The 17386-nt window shown below is 46.8% G+C and overlaps 1 protein-coding gene across 2 annotated transcripts in view; it reads right to left on the bottom strand.

The window, feature by feature from the left end:
• Positions 1-17116, bottom strand: part of ST3GAL5 (ST3 beta-galactoside alpha-2,3-sialyltransferase 5) — a 56020-nt gene extending 38904 nt beyond the window's left edge. Inside the window, exon 1 of one of the 2 annotated variants that reach the window (XM_024558427.3) lies at positions 16907-17116. In XM_024558427.3, the coding sequence (XP_024414195.2) occupies positions 16907-16991 (85 nt within the window). In that variant the 5' untranslated portion in view covers positions 16992-17116. The remainder of the gene's footprint in view (positions 1-16906) is intronic. The other variant, XM_024558428.4, reaches the window with a different exon arrangement.
• Positions 17117-17386: the final 270 nt, after the last annotated feature.

Here is a 17386-nt window from a genome sequence, read left to right as displayed (position 1 = left end):
AGATGAAGAATTCTACTTGATAAAGGCGAAGAGAGGGCAGAGTGCCCGTCCTCAGGGCGAAGACAGCCTTGTAGTGCACAGAGATTAAACCTGTCACAATGGCAGGGAGAATGCACGACAGCCACCGCACGGCAGCGGGAGCTGCTAGAGGGGCCGAGTGAGGAGGGAAGACACAGAAAAGGCATTCCTGTGGGCAGAAAGAATGGAATGAGCAAAGCACAAATGGCTGGTTAGTCTGGGGGAACAGCAAGTGACTGGGGATAGCTGAGAAAGTATGGCACAGGGCGGGGATGGGGGGGTGCATGCAGGAGGTAAGGGCAATATTGTGGTCCTATTGGACACCCCAGGCTGGTGCTGTATCTCGGCTGTGAGTGTTGGCTGCTAACAGAACACAGCTGTCCCTTTCTCTGCAGGCTTGCCCTCTGTCCCCAGCCAATGACTGGCTGACTGACAGGGGTACCTCTTGTCTCCAGGTGGGATCACCCTGGGAGAGCATATCAAGCTCCAAAGCTTCCTGAGGACTCAGCTGAGACCACAGCTTTGCTCAGCTGCTTCTCCTGCTTCACTTCCCTCGAGGCCTCACTCTTTTTTGTCCTGGCAGCTCCCTCAATAAACCAGAAGCCCTTGAATTCCCATTTCAGGCTCTGCTTCTAGAGAACATGACCTAAGACAGCCATCACGTGGGCAAGGTCAACATATGGGAAAATCACAGAAGGTCATGGACAATCACAAGAAGCCCTTGAGGATTTTATTCATGAGGGATCATGAAACATGTGGAAGGAAATCACTGGGGAAGCAGCAGGGACAGCAAGGGAGGGGGAGGCGAGTCTGGGATGGCAGGCTGCTGAGGAGCTACCATCACACTCTCACGGCCCAGGCTGCCTATCTCCGCACAGATGGCGGAGGCCGGGTGAGAGCAACGGCTCCCAACCACAGAAATGACAGGGCTGGAGACAGATCAGGTGTGGTGAGCAGGCAGGAGGGAAGATAAGTGACAGGAGGACGGTGCAGCCCTTTGTAGAGAGAGGTCACAGGAGGAGGGAAATCTGTTGAGACGGTAAGGCCCCGCCTTCCAGAAACCCGAAGTGCAGGGAAATGATAGCGGGAATGTAACTACGACAGTGTGGGAAGGGCTGAGAGGGAACGGAGACGGCTCAGAGGTGTGGCGTCTGATCCTGGCACAGACACGCAGCGTGGTCAGAAAGCTGACTCCCTAGGCTGTCTTGCCAAAGCCCATCCACGGGCACCGGTGCATGCGAGCGTCCTTCTAAACTTTCTTCTGCCCTCACCCAACAGGGAGAGGGGTCTGGGGCTGGGGAGGCAACGGTTTAGTTATAAATGCTCAAAAGTATACCAGTCCAGGTGAGACAGGATAGTGAGAAGCTGGGAAAATTCCTTGGCAAGTGAAATAGGGAAATGGAGACAGACAGCTGACCACAGTGGCAGAGCAATTTACAGCCAGGTGCAGATGGTCACCAGGACCTGGCAGGGGGCAAAACTGGGAAAACAAGGACCTGGCCCCCAGGGTAACCTTTCTTCCCTGGAGGTAGCACCTAGGCCTCACTTGGATTTCAGCTCCAGGTCCAGAAAAGCAGCAACACCAGGTAGGCTACACCAGAGACAACTGCAATGACTAACGACCCCTTGCCCTGTCACTGACCAACCAGAGGAGACCATGACCCTGAAAGGGCACGCCCGGAGAACTGATGAATATTCCACTGAAACCTTCCCTAAGACTCCCAGCCTGCAAAAAAGGGAAAAAAGCCTAAAGGCAAAGGACGCAGCATGCACCCGCAGGCTCTCCATCTGGGGAGCAGTCTGCACTATTCCCTTCTTCTCCCCCACTTCTTTCCCCACAGGCATGTGTTTCCTAAACTCTAAGGCAGTGGGCAGCTGGCAGCTTGTCTCAGGCTGACCCCTGAACCTGCCACCAAGGCCCCCTCTTCTCTGACTTCCCAGTGAGCTAAGGCAGCCCAGCCTAGGCTCTCCTGTTGCTTCCTCTTTACTAAGCCCTTCCTTGTTTTACCCTCCCCAGTTTTAATACACGTATCCTCGCAGTCATCTGGGTGCATGTTGTGAAATCTTCCCTGCATGAAGTCAAGAACCCGCGCACTACAGCTGGCCCGAGGCAGACCCGCTCAGGCCCCGGCCCCTGTCCCGGAACGCAGGGTTTTATCTGTTGTCGTGGGGTGACGTTACTTCTCTCTTACCGATTGCAGAAGTCGATCTGCTCCCAAGCAGACTGCCATCCTTGTATGGTCTAGGTAGGCAATTTCAAACTAGTTTTAGCTTTGGAACTCGTTTTTGTTTTTTTGTTTTTTAATCTGAAAGCAGATTTAGAATCCTAAAATACAACACAGGTAAGAAGCATTCAACTGCTCTCCTGCAGGGTTTCCCTACCTCGCACCATTGACATTTGGGCTGGGTAATGCTTTGTTGCAGGGGGCTGTCTTGTGCATACAGGTCATTTTGCAGCGTCCCTGGCCTCCATCCACTAGACGCCACTAGTATCTCTGGTCCTCCCCGTCTTCCAGTTGTGACAACCAAAAATGTCTCCAGATATTGACAAATGTCCTCTGGGGGGGGGGACAAAATCACCTCAACTTTACCCACTGGGATGACGTCACTATATATAATAAAATTCCAACATTGCTGTATCTTTAAAGTGTTGAAGGTGTAAAAAATAACATAAACAGAGCCACTTTCAAATTTTCAAACAGAATCAGAGCTGCCATCCTAGAGGAACTGCCTTAACACGTATTACTCCTCAAACCCTGGGATGTTAAAACAGCACAAAATAACCTTCAAGCTGGGCGTAAAGCAGCTCAGTACCGTACTTTGCCATGTATAATGCGCACCCACGTTTTTGGCCCAAACGTTCAGGAAAAAAAATCTTTTGTTTTAATTTTTTAACTTATTTACTTACATTTAGATACTTGTTTTTTGTATTATGAAGGAATTTTAGCATTTATTTTTGAACATACTATGGTTCAAGAAAATTTATATAACAAATAATTACAAAACACAAGAACATACACAAGGTACAAGAAATGCTGTGTACTGGTAACAAATTAGTACTACCCATGTATAATGCACATCCCTATTTTTCCCTCAAAGATTTGGGCAAAAATGTGTGCATATACACAGCAAAATACGGTATTCCAAACAACTCTTTGTTCTGACTCCTGGGACTGAAAACTAAAGACATTCTTTAGAATTAGCATCACATCACCTCTAGGCCTTCTGGCTCAGATCAGATGCTAGCTGATCTATACCTATCCTTCTATTCTGTAATTACTCCCTTTCTCATAAATACCTCCTGCCTTCACCTAAATCAAAACACTGGGTTTCTGCCCGAATCAGCACTTCCTGGGTAGCTATCCTTTTGGATATCAAATAAACGCTGTTGCCTCTTGCTTTTGGCCTTTTATTTATAGATTAGCAAAGGTAATTAAACTTAATGCAGCCCTCGCCAGGGTGGCTCAGTTGGTTGGAGCGTCATCCCGTCTCATAACCAGAGGGTTATGGGTTCAATCTCTGGTCTAGGCGCATATGGGAGGCAGCCAATTGATGCTTCTCTCTAGCGTCAATGATTCTCTTTCCCTTCCTCTCCCTGTAAAAGCAACGGAAGAATGTCCTCAGGTGAGGACAAAAAAACCAACAAAAACTCAACGCAAAAACTGAAAACTCAAAGACTGGGCTAAAAATTGATGAAACGTAAGCTCCAGAGTCTATGTGGGAATTAACAGACACACACAGGCGTGCATCACACACGAGCCTGCTGGGACATGGAGTTCACACATGTGCACGTGGGCGGAAGGACAACACTCGTTCCGGGACCCGTACATCTCAAGCAGAGCTCCTTCAACCTTCTCATTTCACTCCCACCCGCAAAGGGGGGACCCCCCACTGTATGGTACTTCCCTGTTTCCACTGGTTAGGCAGTGCTTCATTCGTCTTTTAGAAACGTGCGATTTTGACCACGACATGAAAACCATAAAGAAAGCGCAGGCAAGAGCACTGGCGCTGGGATCACACCCCGTTATCTCTGGTATCTCATAGTATTTGTTCAATTTAATGCACCGATACCTCGACTGCTGTCTCGGGCAGTGACTCCCCAGTCCGACTATGCACAAGAATCACTGGAGGAGGCTGTAACGTAGTCAGATTCCCGGACCTCATCCTCAGAATCTCCCACCCAGTAAGGCCAGGAAAGGACACCCAATGTGCACTGGAAGCAAGTATTCCCCTGAGTGTTGTGGGTGTGGCGCTTTGAGAAACCCTGCTCTCCAGCAAGCTTCTCGCAGTGTAATTACAATAGATTTTAGCCTAAGGATGTTCAGATCCTACAATCTGTGCAAAATTATCAGGATCTGTCTCCCACAATGGAAAATAAATGTGTTGTCCTGTGAGTGCAACACTTTTGTGTAGTGGAGAGTCTACTCTCTACCAATTTTGACCACCAATCAAGATGCAAGCACTTCAGTGATACTGCGGTATGCTTTTTCATCTACTCGTGATCAACCGGTCGGGATTCCTCTAATGTTGAGAATACATCATCATTACTACCATTCAGCTGCCTGCTTTTCACATGTTTAAAAGTGTTAGGGCAGTTAATTCTGAGTCCTCAGGATACAAAAACGTTCACCCAAACTAGACCATGTCCAGCAACTACAGACGGTATTTCTCTAAGATTTCACCAAGGTGGCAAAGATGTTAAAAGGGCAGCAACCCTTGCAGGGTCAAACCCAGAGCCCTCTGCCCACCCCATCTTTCTTACACTCTCCTCCTCCTCACTCCGCTTCAGTCTAGAAGGTTTCCTACTGTTCCTCATACCCCTACCCCCTCCATCCCCACCTCAGGTCTCCACTTGCAGCTTCCTCTGCTTCCTCCAGAAGGCTCCCTCCCTCACCATTTTCATTGTGGTCTTTGTTCAAAAGTCACCCTCCTCGGGGGGATAGAGGGGGGGGAATTGGGAAAACTGCAATAGCATAATCAATAAAAAATATTTTTAAAAAAAGTCACCCTCCTTGACCACCCTTCATAATGCAGCATTCCCACCCCTCAAGCTCTGTATTCACTTTCCTGCTTTGCTTTACTGCAGAGCACTCACTGCTCTCACACCCATCTGCCTACTGTCAGTTCTCTCCATTTGAAAATTCCTAGAGAAGGGACTCGCTCAATTTTGTTCCTCGCTATAACCCCAGAACCTGAAACATAGTACCTGGCATGTAAAAAGCACTTAATACTTGCTGAATGAACTGATGGATGAATGAATGAATAAGTGCACACTGATCACTGGCCTGCACCTAGATCCCCAAAGAAAAGCTAACCCAAATTCAGCACAGTCCTATCAAACGCAAACATGCAGACAGGGCCTCTCCATGGATCCAGATCCCACAGCCACTGGGTGTTTATGCAGTGCCCACCCCATGCCTGGCACGTGGAGAACAGGGAGAACAGGGAGAACTGGAAGCTTTTTCACACAAGAATCACTGTTGCAGAAGGAGATAAACAAAATCAAATGATTGTCTCAGCCACCACCGTGGGGGAAAAAAGAGCAACTGGATCTGTTGCTATTTAAGAGAAGAGGAAAGAGATAAAATACTCAGCCATTCCTCTGTTGCCGATTTGACTGTGGCCAAGTCACGCCTGTGAGAATGTTTGCTAATATATAAAAAGCAGGCTTGGGCAAGAACACTTGTACTGCCCCTTCGTCCACTGAAATTTTGCATCTCACTTACCTACTTTTTAAAGCAAGAACAGGAAACATAACACTTAGCTTATTCAATGGATGCTGACACTTAACGGCCAGTTAGGAGAAACAGGAAACTGGAATAAGTGGAAGAACATAGATTTAAAAAGATAAAAAGGGGAGCCCTGGCTGGGTGGTTTAGTTGGTTGGAAAGTTGTCCTATGCACCAAAAAGACTGCGGGTTCAATACCCAGTCAGGGCACATATGTAGGTTTGATCCCTGATCCGGGCACCCGGTCGGGGGCAACACATTGATGTTTCTCTCTCTCTCTAATCAATAAACATATCCTTGGGTAAGGCTTAAAAAAAAAAAGATAAAAGGGGAGAGGGGGTGGGACACAAGAGAGGAGAAAATGGAGCGAGGGGGAAGGACAGGAGTTTCTGGGAAAGAGCGGGAAAGGAAAGACAGAAAGGAGGAACTGCTTTGCCACCATTCTTATCACATTCTGGTCCTTGGGGCCCAACAAGTTTCAGAGGAACTCTTCACAAATTCTGATAAGCAGACCCATCCACAAACCAACCTCAGGCCCCACCCAGCGTGCAGCTCCCCTTTTGAGCCCCAGGGCAGGTCATGGAGGGTAATCATGGCTGCAACTTCTTTAGTGGAAAGTTTGAAGCCAAGCCTGTCCATTGTTTTTGTATATCTAGGTTAACACACTTTTTGATATACCAGAAGTAATACCCTTTGGAGGGGTGTTAACACGCTCAAGAGAGGGTACCATTTTGTTAACTATCCTACAATCAAATCCCTGACTTGCTTTCTCCAATCTTCCTTATCTCCCCTCCTTCATTTCAAATGCCAGAAAGAAGATGCAAAACTGTTATTCCCCAGAGCATCTGAGATCTTGCTTCCTGGCATGCGCTGTCAGTTTGGCTCAGATAAACTCTTATAAAAATTCTCTACAGGTTTGGGTGTTTCTTACATGGACATTGATGAAGCACACTGAATTCATGCACGAACACTCTCAACTGCATTTAAATATGTTTTTAAAGTCACATTGTGCCTGAAAAGCCTCTTGGGCAGGACAGTTGTAGGTCTAGTCTACAGGTAAATGTGTGGATCAGAGACGGTCAACCAGAGACCTGAGGACAGCCAGCAGGAGGAAAGTCTCCGGGCACAGCCACTGCCACAGGCAGCTGGAGAAAGCAAGCTTCCTGTCAGGTGAGGCCGCACTACCAGTGGTTGTCCACCCCGTTTCCTGCCGATGCCAAAGGTAGCAAAGGCGGTTCTGAGGAGAGCTCAGTCCTGTGGGGATGACTTCAGTACGGACCACAGGAAGGGCAGACACCGAGCAGCGCCACCATGGCTCTGATGCTAGACCGGCCGCAGCAGCGTGACCTGGGGGCTTCCGATTTTTAAACTTTATTTTCTGACACAATCTCAAACTTACGGAAATATTGCAAGAGTAGTACAAGGAATTCCCATATACCCTTCACCCAGACTCCCCAGTCGCTCACATTCAACACATCTGCCCTAGTACCAGGTTCTATTATATAATCCACATGGTAGTTTTTAACCATTTGAAAGTTCCTAAAAACTTCTAGGATTTCCTAAAAGCAAGGGTATTCCCTTACACAACGACCACAGTATAATGATAAAAATCAGGAAATTGCTTTTTCTTCAATAGTGTTAACTACTCTAAAGACCTAGAGTAGAGAAAAACAAATTTCTCTAGTAGTCCCAGAATGGCCTTAGAGCACAGGTGGCAAACACAAGGCCCGGGGGCGAATCCCGCCCTCCACCGCGTTTTATCGGCCCAGCACCTTGTTTCTACTTGGCCGTGGCCCGAGCTCTCACTTAATTGTTAAGGCAAAGTCACATTTATACAGTCCTAAAATTACATTCTGCCCTTTGAAGGCAACCACGAGGCTGATGTGGCTCCTGGCGAAAACGAGTTTTGACGCTCCTGCCTCAGGGCAAAAGCAGGGTCACTGAGGCATTCATCTGTCATATCTTTTCAGCTTCCTTTAATCTGAAACAGTTCCTTTATCTTCCATGTCCTTGGCATTTTTTGAAAAGTACAGGCCAGTTATCACGGAAGTGATTCCGTTAATCACGGAAGTGATTCTGTGCCCTCCTTGATGTATTTTGCCCGGAGGCGCATGGTGTTGATTTGTCTCAAAATTGGTGGTGCTAAATTTGCTCAAGTGGTGAAAGTGGCGGAAGGCAGGTTTTGCCACTGTCAAGTTACAATTTTCCCTTTGTAATTAATAAGTACCTTGATGGGAGCTACTTAGAGACTAAGCAAATATCCTGTTCCTCACCAAACCTACTTGTTTTACCACCCACTGGTGGATTCTTGCCTGGATAAAGATAAAATTGTGTACAATGCCACACAAGGTCAAACTTCAGGGAAAAAGCTAGGGCTGGTTGCAGTGGTAGCTGATGAGCATCCGCGACTCTTCTGTCAGATTTCATTCAAATGGCTACAGGTTTTGTTGACTCTTAGCTATTACAAACCCCTCCCCCCCCCAACAACAACAAAAACACCACCTCTGGGTTTGCTTCTGAGAAGAGCCATGAGCATTTATGAATAAGCCAGGGTCTCTCACAGGGAGACATGCCTGCTAGGAACTCAGCCCTTCAGTTTACAAGGTGTCCACTGGCAGCCAAAGGGACTTCCAGGTGCAGAAAGAGACCTGGCCGATCGTCATCCTCACACTGAGGCCCAGTTCTCCAGGGGCAACGCTGAGGCGCTCAGCTCGGTGATTCCTGGTCCACTGTGGCAAGCTGGGAGCTGTATTTGAAAACAAAAGCTCTAACCCTCCACCACTTTATACTGAGGCACAACCAAGTTTCGGAACTCTGATTTCACTTATTCTAAAAACACTTTTTAAAACTGTTATCACAAAGTTATAAACTTCAGAAACCAGGTAATAGCAGAGAGAACATGCTGAAATCACATACTGGTTGTTATGCTACAGCCCAGCAATACCCGCCGTTAACATTCCGTTCTATATTCTATGGGTCTTTTCTCTTTGCATATGTGTATTTTATCAGGACCGGGAACATGGTGTCTATACCAGCCTTTCTCAAGCTGGGCTGCACTGGACAATTACAGAAAAGGATCTGACTGTCTGTTTTCTCAATTCTCCCCAGGATGGTCTATGCTTCGATTCATTCCAGAGGCATAGGAGAGAAGTTATTCATGGCATACAATGGCTGCCTTAGAGTATTAGGGTGAAACTCTCTTGTAGAGCCCAGCTGAGGAGGGCTGGTCTGTATTTTTGTGTCATTTGTTTTGTTCACCTAATAATCCATTAAGTAAGCATTTAATAAGCACCTTCCATAACCCAGGCACTGGGAATCTAAAGATAAATAAGACACAACTCCTTTCTTCTTTAAATGAATCATGTAGCCAGGGAGAGCAAAAATACCTAAATACCCCAAATTCTGAGTAATGCCTTGACCTGGAGTGCCCTGGGCATAGAACCACTAGTTCCAACAGAGGAAATCAGGGAGGTTTCGCTGAGGCGACGCCGTGTAAATGGGTCCTTAAAGGATGGGCAAGACTGCAGAGACAGGAAGAGGGGAGCAGGCATTCCTGGTGGCAGGAAGGGCATGCCAAATGCCCAGAGGTGTGCCCAGGGCAGATCACAGGGGACCTGTGGGAGATGTGGCTCCGAAGGAACCAGGCCCTCCAAACTGGCCCCAAAGCAGGTGTTGGGTGGCCCTAAGCAGTTCTTAAGCAAGGGGATCGTCAGCTCGCCCTGGGACAAAGGTGACCCAGGAAGAGGGTGGTCAAGGGGCCACCACTGAGATCACCGCAGCCCGAGGTGAGGGGGCAGCTGAATCAGAGCGGGGATGGCAAGAAGGGGGCCAGGAGATGTGCAGGGAGAAGATGCCCCTGAACCTGGTGACTGAACTGGCAGGGGCTATACTTACAGCACCAGTCAGCCAAGACTGGCCTGCATGATAACACATTCCGACCACTAATGAAAAAAAGAAAAAAAGAGCATGCAAGAAGGCTCCACATGCGGCCACTGTTCTGAGATGATTTCACAGCAGAGGTGAGGGCCAGAGGGAATAAGATGTGATATCGTGGTAAACTGAGGAAACTGCTCATAGAACTGCCCCTACCTGGGGGTCCCTCCAAGCCCCAACAGAAGGCCTGAGGGAGCAGCTCGGGGTGGTGGGCCCCTGTGGCGGCAAATTCTAGGTGCTGGGTATGCCAAAGGAGAACGGGTCTGTGGCAGCCCCGCGAAAGCCACAAATAAAGCGAAACCTAGAAGTTACCTTTTTAATAAAAGAGTTCACTCTTAATTAAACATAAAAAATACAAGTAGTTGGGCTGAATACATAATCCTTAATAAGAGAAAGTTAGTAGAATTAACATTTAACAAGAGCAACTCCGGGACCCAATATAAGCAGGCTCCTACATAGGGACCTTCCCCCAAACTCAGTATAATGGGAACCACAGAGAATGGGATAATGGGAAAGACTGCGTGCAAATTCTAAAATACCCAATATCCCGCGCCCAAAGAGAAAAGGTAGGGGCATGCGTGCTTAAGATGTGGGATCATGAAGTGACATCACTAAACAGGACTTTAGTAATACTTCTCAGGGAGCACCGGACTCGGTGATGGGTAAGGGAAGGTGGAGGATTCCACAGGCAGTTTATGCGATAATCTGTTATTCAAAAATCCCATTTGCCCTACAGGAACTGAGGAACCAGACTGGTCATGCAAAACCCCAAATCAGCAAGTGGTAATGACCCTAGCAAAAGGACAGTCACCTGAAACAACCTGGAGTTTGACAGGCCCTGGCAGGTCAGAGAGTGAAGGAGAACAAGGATGGTCCAGGAGACAAAAGAACATTTTATTAGGCCCACTTTAACCTCAGAACAAGCTAAACATGTCTGAATTCCTAAAATCAACAATATATATTTAGGTCTGTAGGAGGCATGGCTACACATCCAATTTTCCTTTACACCCCTTTGTACGTCCTTTTTCTCTTTGCTTCAAAAATCAGGGAAACCAGCATTTGGGCAGGCTCCCCACAGGCATACCTTCGTTCACATATCCGGTTTTTAATCAAGCGCGGAGCATGCACATCACTTAGAAAAACGCAACACGGACATTAGCAACATTAGAAATAACATTAGTTCATTCGAAATAAGCAACATGGACAGTCTCTCCTTTAAAAAGCTCTCACAATCTCAGTTTAAAAATCAGACAAGTAGATTTATCACCAATGTAATTATTTTCATAGTACTTCTTTTTAACTTACTCCATGGAGGACATAGGGCAGTGTTAGGAGATGTTTTAGATTTGGGGGGTGTGTGTGTACATGTGTGACTGGGAGGGAGTTTGGAAAAGGCTCCCCTCAAGAAGGAATGAGTAGGACTTGGTGGAGAGGGGACAGGGGGAGGCAGGTGCCACCCAAGCGAGGACAGTGGGCACGCAGGGGAAACTCCCAGTGAGTGTCTGAAGGTCCAGCCCAGGAGGGAAAAATGTACGAGGGAGGCTAGAAAAGGAAGCAGACTGTGCCATGGCAGGTTGGAATATTATCCTAACAGAAGCCAGTGCGGGAAGGGGAGGGAATTGAAACTGGAATTGGGTTTTGGAGAAACCTCTTGGGAGGTTAGACTGGGGATGGAGAAGTCCTCACGTAAGCTGAGACCAGTCAGGAGGTGTTGCCTGAGAATGAGTGACCTGGACCAGGGAACGGAGCCATTTCACCAACCTCTGCTAAAGCATCCCAAGAATTCCCACAGGAGCCTTTCTGAGGGCGGAGCGGGAATGCACTCTATGCTACAAAGATGAGGAAGCACTGCCTCACCTACCATCTCATGCCAGACTGCCCGAGTCTGAATCCCAGCTCCCTCCCCTGGGGTTTCTTAACTTATTCCAGCCTCAGTATCCTCATTTGTAAAATGGGAAGAAAATGATACCAAACTCATATGGCTTTTGTGATATTAAATGGGCTGACATATATAACATATCTTGAACAGGTGAGGATGAAGTGAGTCTGGAGAGTATTTATCCTTTTTCCTGTTCTTTTGTTTCCCTAGCCTTTCGTAGCATGTGGGTTTGGGGGGAGGCGTGTTTGGTACCACGATTTTCACAGAAAGCCCACTCTCTTTGCCAGCCACAAAAACACTGGTAGATCACAACGACTCTAGATTCACTCGGCAGATAACTGAATCCCATCATTAGCTCTGACTGTTACCTTTATCAAGACAAATCACTCACGCTTAGTGGCTAAGATTTAGAGCTGTGCTGTCCAATAGAGCTGCCAGTAGCCACACGTGGCTGTTGCGTACTTCAGCTATGGCCCAACCACGCTGAAATGCGCTCTATGTAAGTGTAAGAGACATGCCAGGCTTCGAAGACTAAGTTGAACAGAAAAATGTAAAGTAGCTCATTAACAATTTTTATAATTTGATTTGATACTATATGGAACATATTCGGTTAACTAAAATATATCATTAAAATTAATTTCACCTGTGTTTTTTTAAATTCCTTCTTTCTCATTCATTGGATTTATTTTAATTGCTATGTTCCTAACTTCTTAACTTAGCTGATTAGCTCATTCATGCCTTTTTTCTTGCTAATATGAGCAATTAATATTGTACATTTCTCTCCCACAAGTTTTGTAAGCGTACAATTCATCCTAAAGTGTTGATACATATTTTCATTATTATTTCTCTTTCAAATTTAAACTTTCAAATCCAAATTTAAAAAAATATATAAATTATTTCTTAAAATTGATACATAATTTAGTTGCATTGTGTTCAGGAACCTTTGTCTCTATAATGCTGATTTTTAAAAATATGTTGGAACTTATTTTTATGACCTGATGTATACTCAATTTTTATAAAAGTATAGTCTCCACTTGCTGGGATTATGTTTTCTATGTAATCAGTTTGCTCAAGCTTATTGTGTTGGGTTTTAAAAAATGTTTATATATCGATTTGAGAGAGAGATCTGTTGCTCCACTCATCCATGCCTTCATCGGTTGATTCTTGTATGTGCCCTGACTGGGTATTGAACCTGCGACCTTGGCACATCAGGATGATGCTCTAACCACCTGAGCTACCCAGCCAGGGTTAATTGTGTGTGTGGTTTTTTTTTTAGAATAACTCATTATTGGTTTTTAGTCAACTTATTCTATCAGTTACCTGAAGAGATATACTAAAATCTCTCACTATGATGGTTGATTTGTCAACTTTTTTTGTCATTCTGTTACATTTTACTTTATACTGTTTGAAGTTGTGTTATTAGATATTCAGAGCTTGAGAACTTTTTATTTCCCTGGAAAATTAAAACTTGACCCACTTATTTCTTTACAATTTTTTAAATGTAGCTACTTGAAAAGTTTAAGCTATATGTGCAGCTTGGGTTATATTTCCATTTGACAGCTCTAGTCTAGGGGAGGACAAGCAAGAAGCCTGCACCAGCCACCAAGTCCTGGATGGCTAAGGATTTGATTACAGAAAATGACAAGCAACGAGAGGAGCGTATTGGCGGCCTTGTAAAGTACCACAGAATGGAGGTGAAGAAAAGACAGAAGAGCATGAAAAAGCATAAGCAAATACAAGCAGAAGCCAGGGAGAGAGGAAGGCTAAGGAAGAAGGAACTCTTATGGATAATGGAAAAACAGCCCTGCTCTGAATATAATACATATAAGCCTTTAATTATGAAAATGACACCCGGCCTTAAAAAGAGACTTTAAGTTCAAAAGACAGAACTACTATTCCATCAGAGTAGACTTTTGAAATTTAATTTGTTTTCATCAATTTTCTCTCCTTGAATAAATCAAATCATATCATGACACTTTTCTAAAAAGATTTTATTTATTTTTAGAGAGAAGGGAAGGGAGGGAGAAAGAGAGGGAGAGAAACACTGATGTGCAGGAGAAACATTCATCAGTTGCCTCTCACAGGCCCCCAACTGCGGACCTGGCCCACAACCCAGACACGTGCCCTGACTGGGTGTCGAACTGGCAACCCTTCAGTTTGCAGGCTGGCACTCAGTCCACTGAGCCACACCGGCCAGGACCATATCATGGTACTTAACTACTATGATTCCAGATATTAAAAACTTGAAGGAAAATGGGGAAATTCATGGGTGTAGGAGTTGCTGAACCATCCAATCACTTAATCCTGGATATTTTTCCAAGGCACATAAGAGAAGAGCAAAAATGTCTTATATGGCCTCAAAAGACCAAACAAAAATAGACTTTTCCTCTAGGGCAGCAATTTGCAATCTTTTTCATGTCATGGCACACATAAAATAGTTCCTAAAATTCTGCAGCACACCAAAAAAAAAATTTTTGCCCATCTGGCAAAAACAATAGGTATCATTTTGATTCATTCACACCAGATGGCTATTGTTGTGTTGACTGTTGTCATTTCTTTTATTTGACAATCTAAGAGAAAAGAGGTCAGTGCCCCTGACCAAATAGTCAGGTATTGCATGTTTTAAAAATTCTTGTAGCACACCAGTTGAAAAAACTCTAGGACACGGGGGAATTCTTAAGTAAAAATCCAGAGCTACAAGGAAGGCAGGTCAGAGAAGAAGTAGAAAGTAGAAGCAGAAAGTATAGGAAGTACAATATTATAAAAGCTAAGTAAGAAGCAGGGAGCTGGGACAAAGCAAAGCAGTTTGGCCAGAGAAATTCTTCCCTGGAGACAGGGGACTCTTGGAGCTTAAAGGGTTCCCACAGATCAGCCTGTCCTGCGACCTGACTCAGGGGAGACTGGGGCCTAGAGGGGACTGCACTTGCCCAGAACAGATAGGGCACAGCCAGGTAGAATCCGATGTGAGTCCTGGTCCAACTCCTGCCTCAGCCTCTTTGGTGAAAAGATGCGGTGAAAAGTGACGTTGCACTCATCAGCTAGTAGTGAGGAACTACCAACGTAGTTATGCCAAAATTGGAATACAATAGCTTTGTCTGTAGCTCTCAAAGCTGAGCACACATGCACCCACAACCCAGCAATCACTCCTTTGTATGCCCCCATCAGAAATGCATGCATATGTATACCAAAGACCGGTAAGAGAAGTCATAGCAGCATTATTTGTAAAAGCCAAATACTGAAAACTGCCCAAATGTCCATCAACAGTGCACAGATAAATATGTGGTATATTATTCACCCAGTGGCCAAATCAGAGCGTGAACACACAACAGAAACCTAACTCGAGAGGAAAGAAGACAAACACTTGGTTGGATTCCATTTATACAAGCACAGGAAGCCAAGTAGGGATAACCCTCAAGGAGGCAGTGACTGGAAGGGAATGTAAGGGTACAAAATGTTTCCCTTCCTCCCTTCTCGGCTCTTTGGCTGGCCTAATAGTTAAATTGACATAAGACAGAGTGACAAAACAAATTTAATACATACACAGGGGAGCCCCATAAAAACACGAAGACTGAAACGTCAGCGAGGTAACTGGTAACATCCTCTTTTTATCCTTCATTCACCTCCCAAGAACCAACTTGCTAGATAACGCCCCTCATTGCTGCCCAATAGCCCAGCAAGGAAAGCAGGGAAGAACTAGAGGAGGCAAATCAAAGAACAAAGGGTTTGTTCTTACTCTGCCTCGAATATATCCTTAGAATTCAATACCAATCTATTTTGATGACGTGTGACAATTTGGTAGTTTGTGCCACAATTGTAAGCATTTTCAAAAAAGTTATAAATGTAAGTTTTTAGAATTTATGCCTGTTAGCCCTCGCTTTCTCTCTTCCATAACGCTTTCATGCCTTCTTATTTCACCCATTTCTTTTATTGCCTAGAGGAAGAAACAGCTACTAATTACTAGCAAGGTTCATTTCATCTCACAGGACCAGCCTCACTCATATTATGGAGAGACATATAAAAAGACCCATGACATTTGGGTACAGCGCTCTCGCTCTGGCAGCTCACAGCAGCAGCCTCTGCTTGCCGGGCTAGCATTGGTTGGAATTCAGGTGATCTCCAGATCACCAGGAGAGATATAAGACATTCTTCAGAGCTGTCAGTCTTGCAGAATTGCACAAGTGAAACCACAACCCATCCTGTTTTTGAGTCTGTGCCCTTCACTCAACAGACGCGGATTCCTCTTCCACAGCTTCAGGACAAGCATCATTCTGTGGAAGAGGATTAACAGTCACAAGCCCAGAGGGCAGGCGGTCAGTCTCCTTCCTTTTTATAAACCTAACGCCCCGCACCCTGCTTGTCACGAAGAGCAGGCAACCCAAAGGTGCCAAAGCATAGCATGTAATCTTCTCTTTTAAACATACTATACCTAATCAAGCAGAGGTCATATAACACATAAACTAAGACATAAGGCCATAAAATCAGTCTTTCAAGTCAGCTAGTGATTCTGCAGGATCTTCTTCACTCCTAAACACATTTTGCAGTCAGAACCACGGAACCCTGAAAGGGACCTCGGCAATGAGCAAGTCAAGCCTCCCAGTAGACCAGGAGACCGAGCCCCACAGAGGCGTAGGTGTCCGCCAAGGTCACCGGGCTGGTATGGGGTAGGGGTGGAACCCCGCCTCTCCCTATTTGCCCAGCTCCTCGGAGATGCTCTCCGAAAACCTTGTGTTACTTAACACACGAAAAGCACATAATAAATGCATGCCTAGGAGGGCAAGTCACTGCTTACTATTCAGAAGAAACCAAAGGTCACTAAAATGTGTCTCCTCCGCAGGGCTGGGCACAGAGTGGAGGCAGAAAAGGTCACTGGGGAATTTCTACCTGCACACATCACACACTACACCCTCCTGATGGATGCAAAGGTCAGTTTCTCAGGAGCTGCTAGTTGCCTTCTAAAGGGGCCCCCAACCCCGTACCCGGGCAAAGAGTTAACTAGGCTTTGCTTGGCTTGGAAGCTTCCAACAATGAATTAAACCCCCAGCCGCCGCGGAAAACTGGGGGTTAGGGGCCACTGCGGCTGGACAAGAACCCCCCACTGTTCATTCCTGCGCCTCCTCCGCCTTCACACTTGCGCGGGCCGCAGCGCCCCACACCCGTCCACGCGGCCCGAGGCCACGACTCTCAGCCCGCGTCCCCACAAAGCGTCTAGGGACGCGGTGCCTCGAGCGCTGTCCCCGGTGGCTGGGGCGGAGCCACTAGGCACTACTAGGCAGAGGCAACGAACGCTTGCTGCCGCAGCCCCCAGCCCGCGCGCTGGCGGAGCCGAGGAGGGGGCTGCGCCACGTACCTCGACCGGCAGGTGCCGCCGCCACCGCCTTGGTTCGCGGCTGCAGAGGACGCCGCTCCACGCCACCTGCCTCCTTCATCCGCATACTAGGGAGGGGGCGCCGACCGAAAGCCAGCCCAGGGCCCCGCGCACCCGCCCGTCCTCAGCGCCCCGCTCGTGCCCATTCAGTCCGGACCTTCTGCTCCCCGGCGCGGATGCGGAGGAGGGGCGTGAGGGCGGGACCGTGCGTCACGAGGACACGAAAGACCAGTCGCAGTGCGTGAGGGCTACAGCGGCGGCCCCGCCCCTAGGACGCGCAGTCCCTCCACCCAGCAGGGTTGGGGGAGCCCGGCGCCCCTGGATGCACTCATCCAGGGCGGTTGGTGCGCTGGGGCGGACGTTCCAGGCACCCCTGGCTTGCTCGAACTCTGTGTGTGGATAGATGGTGGAAGAAACTAAAGGTGTTTTCAGACTGGTCATACATAGGCTTTTACTGCACAG

This window comes from Desmodus rotundus, chromosome 5 (assembly GCF_022682495.2).
Source record: "Desmodus rotundus isolate HL8 chromosome 5, HLdesRot8A.1, whole genome shotgun sequence".
Lineage (NCBI taxonomy): Eukaryota > Metazoa > Chordata > Mammalia > Chiroptera > Phyllostomidae > Desmodus > Desmodus rotundus.
Note: the sequence above shows the minus strand (reverse complement) of the source record. Positions and strands in the feature narration are given on the sequence as shown.